Source organism: Anarhichas minor, unplaced genomic scaffold (assembly GCF_050575085.1).
Source record: "Anarhichas minor isolate MPS153535 unplaced genomic scaffold, ASM5057508v1 ptg000018l, whole genome shotgun sequence".
In the NCBI taxonomy this organism is placed as follows: domain Eukaryota; kingdom Metazoa; phylum Chordata; class Actinopteri; order Perciformes; family Anarhichadidae; genus Anarhichas; species Anarhichas minor.
Window position 1 is genome coordinate 8714160 of NW_027466464.1, and position 10074 is coordinate 8724233.

A 10074-nucleotide genomic window follows, 5' to 3' on the forward strand; every position below is an offset into this window, starting at 1 on the left:
AAATCATAGAACAGGCTTAAAACCTGGCCGCCGTGTCGCCAGATAAAAATATCAGCATGTAAGATAAAAATGCGATGATTTCAGAGAAACCTCTCAAAGTACTTCTGTGCCAAACCAGGACGGGTCTTCCTAGTCAAGGTTCTTCTCAAGAATGAAGGGGGGGTAGGGTTCAGGAGCTATAACTCTCCCGCTCTTCCATCTCAATCCCAAACCACTCAGACCCCTGTCGGGGAGCTGTCCTCCGTGTGAGTAACTGCACAGTGATGGATGGATTGACCTGGATAGGCTGCCGTTTCCCCGCTTTATTTCAGGCCCTCCCCGTCCTCTATGCGTTCTGTACTGTAAGTCTAGGTCAGTGGTCCTTGGTCTGGGGTTGTCCGATTTCACAGGGGCAGCAATAGGGTCCAGGAAAATATGTGTCAAATGTAATGGTGTAGTATTATCTAAGTAGGCAGGGGATGAGGGATTCCGTCTGTGTGCTTATTCCGATAACGAAAGAAAAGGGAAACAATAATAGCCGTTTGCCGTTTTTTAACTAGCAGGGTTAGGGTTCAGCGCCCTTCTGCCTTCAGGTCTCGATCGCACCAAACACATCAGAGGTGTTTGTTTGAGTGTTTTCATTGGGAAGGTGAAGACAATGGAGTCTGGTGGAAATAATTGGGCTGCAATGGCTAAAGAGTGTAGGTCTGTACCCGTCCTCCTAAGAGAGGTGTTCAAGGGTATGAAATGCTTAGAATAACACATTCAATGTGTGGTGGACTGCCATCTGGATGCTAATATATAGCTGTTTTTAACGTGTTTCAACCCGTGGAGGTACAGCAGAGAGCGTCCATCATGCTAAATGAGGTTACAGGGACTGTTATTAAATTGTCTTGCTCCCCACCATCTAAACTTAAAGGTTGACGGATCACCAAAGAAGTCCAATTTAGAGGCCACACCACGGCTTGTTTACAAGCTGTGGCTCGCTCGTATCTTTCGGGGGGGTGGGAGGGTGTGAATATAAATAAATCCAACTTGTCAACGCCTATATGTCGGGAATGAAGAAAACACTCCGTATGTGTGATCACACCCTCGGTGGCGCATCACCACAGGTTTCGCCATCAGCACAACGGGCACAGACACGCGATCATTGATTTCTCCAGTGTGGCATGTCTGTGCTTGGACTCTATGCCAACTGGGCCAGCTCTGGGAGACCAGTGCCACTGATGCTGTCCAGTCACAATGCGCACACAAGCCAAGGGGGATGGACCAGAAGGCTGAAACAAGTGAATCAGAAATTTGCCGATCATCTGAAGCGTCCCATATTTGTCATAAGTCATTATATTGCACAAACTCAGTTTGTGACATGGTTTCCGTATTTATGTTACGTTGTTTATGTACGTATTTTATGCAGTTTTCTTTCTCTCTCTTTCCACCAAATTGTTTAGATATTAATATGTTTTAATGACACAATATTACATATAGCACCGTAAGGGGCTCAGTTTCTCGAGGAACCCCTGCTCCCCCCCCCCCCCCCCACCCGCGAGCTCATCCTTGTCACTGAAGGTGCTTTTTGTTAAAAGCAGCCACCCAAAGGCCATCTGTCTTGTTATTCCAACTAGGAAAGCAGAATGATGACGGGGGGGGAAATGTCGACATAAGATGCCACAAAGAAAGCGCAGAAGCTAAAGAAAAGGCAGGAGAAGGGGAGATAGTGACGTGGGGTGAAACAAAGAGGAGATGAAGACAGAAGACAGGAATGGGGGAGGTACAGTAGAGCGACCCTCTTCAGAAAGAGACAGCAGTGCCACAGGCTCCCCCATTCACTGAGCCATTATCCTGACAAGTTTAAAGATGTCATTACTCAAATCCTCTTCTTCTTAGTTGTTATTTCCATAAATTACCGACGGAGAAAAGGCTACGATTTAATCTGGAATTAGACGGGCTGAGTTGAAATGACAGTGCCCTGTAGAGCTTTTTGTGAATAGGCTTATGGCAGATAAGAGAATGGTACAATTAGATTTTGGGAAGGGTGAGGGAACGGGTAAAGCACTGTTGGGTTCTTCTGCTCTTCTCTCTCAGTCCGACTCTCTCTCTCTCTAGTTCTCTCCTTATATCAGTCTTCTCGTAACATCCCTCTGTATGTGCTTCTCTCTCACGCTCTTATTATATTGCTCTGCTCTTTGGCCTCTCTCGCTCTCTCTATTTTAGGACCGAGGCCAATGAGGAAAATATCAAACTGCGATATAATGTTCAGACATCCATTAAGGCCCTGTCTTTTATGTTTTCTTCTGCACAAATAATGTCAGATAAAATACAACTTTTAAGTACACTTGGCTGGTTTTCTCTACAAATGAACCAACTTCTCCCCCATTTACAAAGATGCTGTATTCTCCTAATGGGATACTTGACTTCACTCAGTCTTATTCAATTTGAATCATGACATTCACGAGTGCAATTAGAGTTTATTGATACATAGTTGATGGTAACAATGATGAAGCCTTCGTCTTTCAGCTCCAGTTCTCCATCATCTTCATGTCTCTCGCCCAACATTCTTTATTCCTGCATCAGCTAGCCCATCTATCACCCTTCTCTCTAAACCCGTTTCGCTCCTCCTCCCCCTTTCTCTCGTCTCTGATGCAGCGGTTCTGTAGTTGTGGGCAGGAGCCTTGAAAAGCGTTCTCCGAGAGCCTCTCTAATGACCTCTGAGACCCGCATGCCCTGCCTCAGCTCCAGCTAATGGAGGGAATGCAATTAACTTCAACACTGGCACCTGAGAGGCTGGAGTGAGTGAGTGTGTGCACGTGCGTGTGCGCGCGCACGTGTGTGTGTGTGTGTGTGAGAGAGAGAGCATTCGGAAGTAACAGATTACACATAATGGGATTACAGTGACTCAGGAAACACCCAGTTATCAGATTACAAGTGAGAAATATGTGATTGCTTATTTGATTACTAAAAAAGAAAAGAAAAACATTTTCAAGGGGAGAAAAGCATTGTGATTGTGCAACATCTTTGCCTGAAATGAGTGAGTGGTGTCAGCTGATGGGGATTTGATCAAATAACGCAGAATAAACAACAGCACTGTCCACAATCCTGATTCTTTAAAAATCAGAAGAAATAATCCACTTATAGGTTCATAATCTACATTATATGTTTTACAGGCAAAGTAATCCCAAAGTAACAGAGCATAATCAGATTATGTTGCTGAGTTGGGGCTAATCCGGTGGATTAGGTTGCTGATTGCCTTTTCAATCTGCCAATCAGTCGGACTCCATGTGAAACATTTAAAAACATTTTTTTGTGTGAGTGTGTGTGTGTGTGTGTGTGTGTGTGTGTGTGCACCTGCTCTACTTGCCTGTTTGCAGGAGGGCATCTTGAGGAGAGAGGAGGAAGGGGGGGGGGGGCTCTGTTGCTAGGCAACGGGGGGCAGCGTATCGTTGGAGGAGTCGGTAGCTGAGTGGTTATGTACCGCTGCAGGCTCTGGTCTGTTAGTGCCCACCCCCCCCCGATTCCCTTTCCTCCTCCTACACCACCACCACCACTACTACCACCACTACTACTACTACCAGCACCTCCCCCCCATCTTGCCCCGTACAGCTCTACGGTTATCGTCGCTAGGCAACTGCCTCCGTGCTCTGCCAGCGTGCTCAGTAATTGGCCGGTGGCATGGCGGCGTGCCGTTGCCAGATCCAGCCAGCTGCACCGACTACTGCCTCCTCATGTTTTCAGTGTACACCCCCCCCCCCCCCTCCACCTCCTCACACACCCACACATATACACCCCGCCCCCTCACTCCCGTTGCTAGGAAACACATTCAGGCATCCCTGCCTCTCGGGAATTTCATTGGCCAGAGCGGGATGGCCCAGACCTGCTGCTCTGTGTGTTTTTTGGGAAGTGAGGCAGTATGAAGGGATACGTGTTCACAATGTGGAAATGCATAGATGGCTCATTTCTGGGTCTCCAAACCAAAAGCACTTAAATTTTACTCCAGCAATGAGTTTACTGGGCAGTGTTTACCTGCCATCAACATATTATACCTGGAACAAATTCATTTTATACATCATAGTTGAGGTTTTTTGTGTCAAATTGATGCAAATGATACTAAAATGATGTAGTTAACGGTGTAAAAAAGTCAAAATGACTTACACGTGTTATCAATTTGTATTCATCACTGGTGTTTTTTGCCATTTCAAGATTGCCTCCTGGAGGACATTCTTTTCTCACTTATTCATTTAGTGCGTCATCTCGGATGCCACCTAATGCACCTCTGTTTCTCACCATCAAACCGTGCAAGATTCCTGTTAACAGGCAACATGGCTGCTCGCTCAGTATGTCTGATAGAAAGGGCTTGAGCAGGTCACGCGTTCATCTTTGCATTTTAGGACAAATTTGCCATGAAATTGCAGTCCATTCATACAGTATACATTATTGATTTTTTTTCACCTTCTGCCTCACGAACGAATCTGTGCACGACGGGTGAATTTCAGTCTCGCTCCTCTCAATCTTGACTGTCTCCACAAAGCAGTTGCTCCGTTGATTGTGTCCCTTTTCGCTAATCACGTTCAACAAATTAAGCCTGTTTTTGTGCCGAAGCCAGTCAAGCAGAGCCGGTCAGTGTGCCAGCGTGTCTGCGTTCAGCCACGCCGAGCCACCGGTCCAGATGGGATATGACTGATGCAGGTGACATCTTCGGAGCTGGACGCAGCTGGCAGATTGCGGGTTCCTTTGCCATTATGCCGTATGACCGGTCTAATTATCACCACCCCGCTCCCCTGCCGGCATATCTGCAGCCTCTTCTGCCTTAATCCACTTCTGCAGCACTTCCTCTCCTACTCCTCTTTTCCCTCCTGGTCTCATCTCACCTCCTCTTCTCACTCTCTCATCCACCTTGCCTCTAATCCCTCATCCTCTCCCTCTCCACTTCTTCATCCCGCTCCACTTCTCTCTACCCTCTACTCCTCTTCTGCGTGTTCAGCAAGACTGGAGACCAGTGGGAGCTTCTCCAGCTCACTGTTAAACATCGCCTTGCTCATTTTTCAGCCCCCCCAAAAAAAGGAGATATGGGATCTTTATCGGTTAAATAGAACGCAAACTCAAAAATATACAGGAAATAATCTTTTAAATAAGAATCTCTGCACGTATATTTAGCATAATGTATCAAACATCACTTTGAAGACAACTTATATTTGGATTCATGAGTCCACAACAGAACCACAGAGGGGTTTTTGCATGACAAATACGCGTGTGATTGGTGGATGAGCGATGAAACAGGTGTTCATGCATGGTTTTTTTTTTTTCACTCCCCCAGGTGAGAAGCCGTACAAGTGCTCGTGGGAGGGCTGCGAGTGGCGATTCGCCCGGAGCGACGAGCTGACGAGGCACTACCGCAAACACACCGGCGCTAAGCCTTTTAAGTGCAACCACTGTGACAGGTCTGTCAAAACACAACTCTTCCTTCTTTCCTTTTCCCTTGTATGTGTTTTCCAAGTGTCATTTGAAGTACTTCCACCTGCACAGCGGGTTGTTTTCCCGTTGTGATTTGTACACAGTTTGGTTTAGTAAAGCAGCGCTACAAGACGCTGGTAACACACCCAAATGTGTTTGGTACTGACCCAGTTTCAAAGTGTGCTGGCAGGATTACTAATGTGTGCTCCTCTGCAACTCGCGCCAGACTCAACCTGCTCAGTCGTTCAATGGGAATCCGAAGGTTGCTTATTCTGCTCTCTACCCACATTAGGCCCTGTGCAGCATATTAATAGTGCTCCTCCACACATCATGCTACATGGCCTTGATTTGGAGGCTGTAGAACCCATTATCACACATCACTGGTATAGAATATTAATTTGAAGGGGACTTATCATTTAAAAACTCACCTTTTCAGTGCTTGTGCGAAGAGAAATGTATTTTTTGGGGATTTTCCGAAGCCACCATGAGCCAGAATACAGGTGTGTGTGTGTGTGTGTGTGTGTGTTACTGTAAATAAAGCCTCAGCTGGCCCGGTGATTGGAGGGACTATCCTGTAAACCGGATGATTCCTGGTCTGATCCCTGTGACCCTAAGCACCGAGTGTCCTTGAGCAGAGCCACACACACGATATCCGTTTAAAAAAAACATTCTCGGGAAATGTAATCGTTCAGTGGATGGGGTTGATGGTTTTATAAAGGGCTTTCAAGAATGCATCTCTAGCTCGTTAACTATTCCACTTCCTGTTTATAGCCTTACACAGGAGAAAACACCCCCCCCCCCCCCCCCCCCGTAATCTTTAGCGGAGGTTTAAAAGTGCACGGCTTTGTCACTTTGAAAAGCTGATCGGACGCAATGTGCCCGCAACTCTGCGTCCTAATTAGTCACCCTGGCTCCATGTTTAATTATGAACCACAGCAAAATGTTAATTTGCAGGGCTCCGGTGGCAAAAATCATCAAACATTCAACGGCCATTATGAAAAGATCAGCTTGACTCAGACACAAAAATCTTTACTCCGATTTTAATTACGCCCCTTCTGTCTGTGATCCGGCCCTCGCTGACACCTCTGGGACACCTCAGTGTTTGAGGCAAGGAAGCCCGGGTGAAGACGTGGGCGAATGAGTCATTTCAAGCTAATACACATCTTTAGTTTTATAAACTATTAGTATATGCTACATCGGTGTTCATGTTGCACTAAGTGCTTTTACTAAATAAAGCCCAAACCCGAACACCTCATCATTTACAGAGGCTTTTATGGTAGATTTTGCCATTTCATGTCCATGAAAGATAATGATTGCATTTTCATTTATTTCATTTAATATTTGTATTATGCCACATTGCATGCAGTTTTGTCAATATAAGTCAAACAGTGCATTACATACAACAGTATTTAGGTATTAATGAAGCTTAAAATTAACAAAGATGACATGCAATGTGAAAAAAAGGCTTCAGCAATGTGCTATATGCGTGTGCAGCCTCTTTGGCAGCACGTTATTGAATATGTGACCTCCTGAATCATGTGTAGCTTCATTATGAGAGGACAAAAAGAAAGGAGTCGTCACCTGGGGTACTTTGCCCTCATGTGTATGTGAGAGTGTGAGTCATCCGTGCATGTGTGTGTGTGTGTGTGTGTGTGTGTGTGGCAGCAGAGAGCCAGGCAGTGTCAACTTAATCGGGTCTCAGCTGGACAGACTGTAAATACAGTACCTCTCACCCCTGATTTCCCACCTCCCCTCCCACCACCACCACCACCACCCCCCTGCAGGCACATCCTTAATTCGGGCCCACCTCTGTCATGTGTCACAAGGCGCCCAACCCCTCCAGCCCAACGCACACACACACACACACACACACACACCCTGCTGAGATGAAGAAAGAGGGGAAACAGGGGAGACGGAGAAGACAGGGTGGAAGATTGAGGATGAGGTGGGAGGAGGGGAGGGGAGGAGGGGACAGACCCACGGTGTGCCAGCTGGTGTCGTGCCCCCGAGTCGTGACTCATACTTTACCATCTGTCTCTCCGAGCGCACACACACACACACACACACACACACACAAACAGCCCTGCTCGTCTCCTGAGCCATCCATTGATCTCACATGTGTTTGTTAGCGTGCACGCAATTCGTGGACGCAGAAAACAGGGACACATATGCAGGTGTGACAGTAAGACAGATGACTGGTGGCTCATCACAGTGTAACCCCCCCTCTTGGCCAAACACTGATTCATCTAGACATCTCAGACAGTTGCCTCTGTCTCAGTGGAAAGAGCCAATCTGAAACTGGTGTCAAAAAGAACATGAAAATCAACAGTTGCAGAGCTGTGAAAGGGAGTCTGACCCCCAAACGGGTTTCATAAGTAAATGCTTTGGATTTAATGCACGTTTTTACTCGTTTTAAATGTTATTTTATCTGAGGAATGGTTACCAAATTTTGTGTTAGGAGTATTCACAAAGGGCCATTTAAATAAATGGCAATCTAACACTAATTCTGCAATTTGTAGTGGTTTTTCATTTTGGCATAAACAGACACAATATATTCTGCACTTACCTTAATTTCAAACACATTTCCTGCAGCAATTTGGGGGCAATTTTGTTGAGTCTTGTTTCTTTTTTTCCCCCTCCCAAACATTATTAAACTGAACCACTTTAGTAAACTCTCAAAAACAAGTCTCCATCTCAAATACTTCTTAACGCGCTAATCACCAGAACTTGCGGCTCCCAATTACCTAAAAGAAAGCAACACTTGCCTTTTTGAGAAAGCACTCGTCTGGGGAAATGGAGCTGTAGTATTTGTTCAGCAAGCGTGCAACAGAAACACTGTTGAGCTAGGTCTCCTATGAAGGCTGCATCTTTATGTACGCACGCGTCGAATAAACAGAACACCAGCTGAAGGCATACATTATGCCAATTTGTGGCAATCAGGTTGAAATAATCAAACGTTTTTTGAAAGCCCTTCATGGAAGAGAAATAGGCCAGTGCACTTCCAGAGCAATTCAACGTCTCACTGTGCAGCTCTGCGCTGGCAATGCTGCCTGATTTCAGAAGAGAGGCTTCGATTCATCTAATACAGCTAACGTTTTGCAGAACATGTTTTGCCCCCCCCCCCCCCCCCCCCCCCCCTCGCTGTTTTACCATATCCATCTGCGGGCTCTCTAGTTATTCATGGAGCAGCTGAAGTCATTAGGAGTGCTGCTGAAAAATGCTGATTATGAATTAGTTACACATATACTAATTGCGTGTGCATTGGTGGCTCAGCGCTCACTAGCTAACAACAACATTTAGCTCAATCGACAGAACAAACTGCTCCCCCCCTCGCATTGGTAACAACCTAACCGGCTGTTCTCTGTTTCCCTCTCTTTGGTTGCAGGTGTTTCTCGCGGTCGGATCACTTGGCGCTACACATGAAGAGGCACATCTGAGAGAGGTCAGCGGGAGAAAGGGGATGGAGGCGGAGTGGAGGAATGAGAGGGAGCATCATCTGCAGAAAAATAACACCATGGATGTAAGAGAGAGAGACGACGGGATGGACTCAAAAGAACACCAGATTTGGTCATTCTGGACTTGAGGGAGAGGCAGCACACAGGGACGCTGACTACAGACAGAAACACAGACGGGCAGACGGACGCACGCCAAGCGGCCCTGTCAATCTGTGCTCAGCCAGTTGGTCCATGATTCCACAGTCACCTCGTAAATGTCTCGCATGGGCGACACAGACGCTCCATCCCACCCCATCGTGTGCGTCTCAGAGGGGATGTCACGCGATGAATGGTGGACCACGTGCCTGTAGTTGGCAGCTCTTTGTCGCAGTCGTCCTCGCGGCCTTTGCGGTCGTCCCTTGGTCGAAAGCGCTTCTAAAATGTCGGCCCTGTTCATGCGGCAGCGCACCACGCCCCAGCGAGCTCACCACTGGACCAGTTGTACAGTCATTTCCCCGTGCGCTGACAGCAGAACTGCTGTTTTGTATATTTCCTCTTCTTAGAATGAACCTTGAGCTGAGGAGAGCAGTTACTTTCCTAACAGCAGCTAAACGGCATCATCTCACAGGGTAAGCGAGCAAGAAAGCAGACTTTCTCTCCCTCAAAACCTGCCACAGCCTTTACAAATCGCCAAAGGGTTGATCATTTTATCTATAGGACGGATAATAATTTGTCAATTTTTCATCCGACCTTTGTCACATCTGCCAACTGGATCCATTTATAAATCCTTCTGGTCCAATGGCATCGGAGCACTTGTTTGAACGGAGCGTTAGATTTCTCAAAGACTCGAGACGGGACTGTGTCGCACTGATGTGCTGTGAAGACAGATTGAGGTCATCCAGAGGACCGGCTTGCTTTATGAACATCATCCATTGAGCGTTTCCACAGGATGAGGCTAACTAATCTACTCTGGGTAAGGCTGTTCATCTCCGAGAATGTCATCTGACACCGAGCGTCTCGAGAGGTGCTGGATGGCTCCTACGAGCGTTTTTTTCTTCTCCAACATCTCGGCTCCTTACGAATTGTTGTCAGGAACTGTTGCACAATTGACTCTTTGCAAACGTTTTGTAAAAATGCCCTCACGGTCTTGGACTCTTGGACAATTCGGTACTCACCAAACGCTGGCTTCCACATGCCGTCGGAAGTGCGGACAGCC

The 10074-nt window shown here is 46.7% G+C and overlaps 1 protein-coding gene across 1 annotated transcript in view; it reads left to right on the forward strand.

Moving 5' to 3' along the window:
- The window catches only part of LOC142952573 (Krueppel-like factor 7), a 28602-nt gene extending 19609 nt beyond the window's left edge, over positions 1 to 8993 (forward strand). The window contains exons 3-4 of the mRNA XM_076094367.1: positions 5288 to 5411; positions 8810 to 8993. Of these exons, the coding sequence (XP_075950482.1) occupies positions 5288 to 5411; positions 8810 to 8861 (176 nt within the window). The 3' untranslated portion in view covers positions 8862 to 8993. The remainder of the gene's footprint in view (positions 1 to 5287; positions 5412 to 8809) is intronic.
- The last annotated feature ends 1081 nt before the right edge of the window (positions 8994 to 10074 follow it).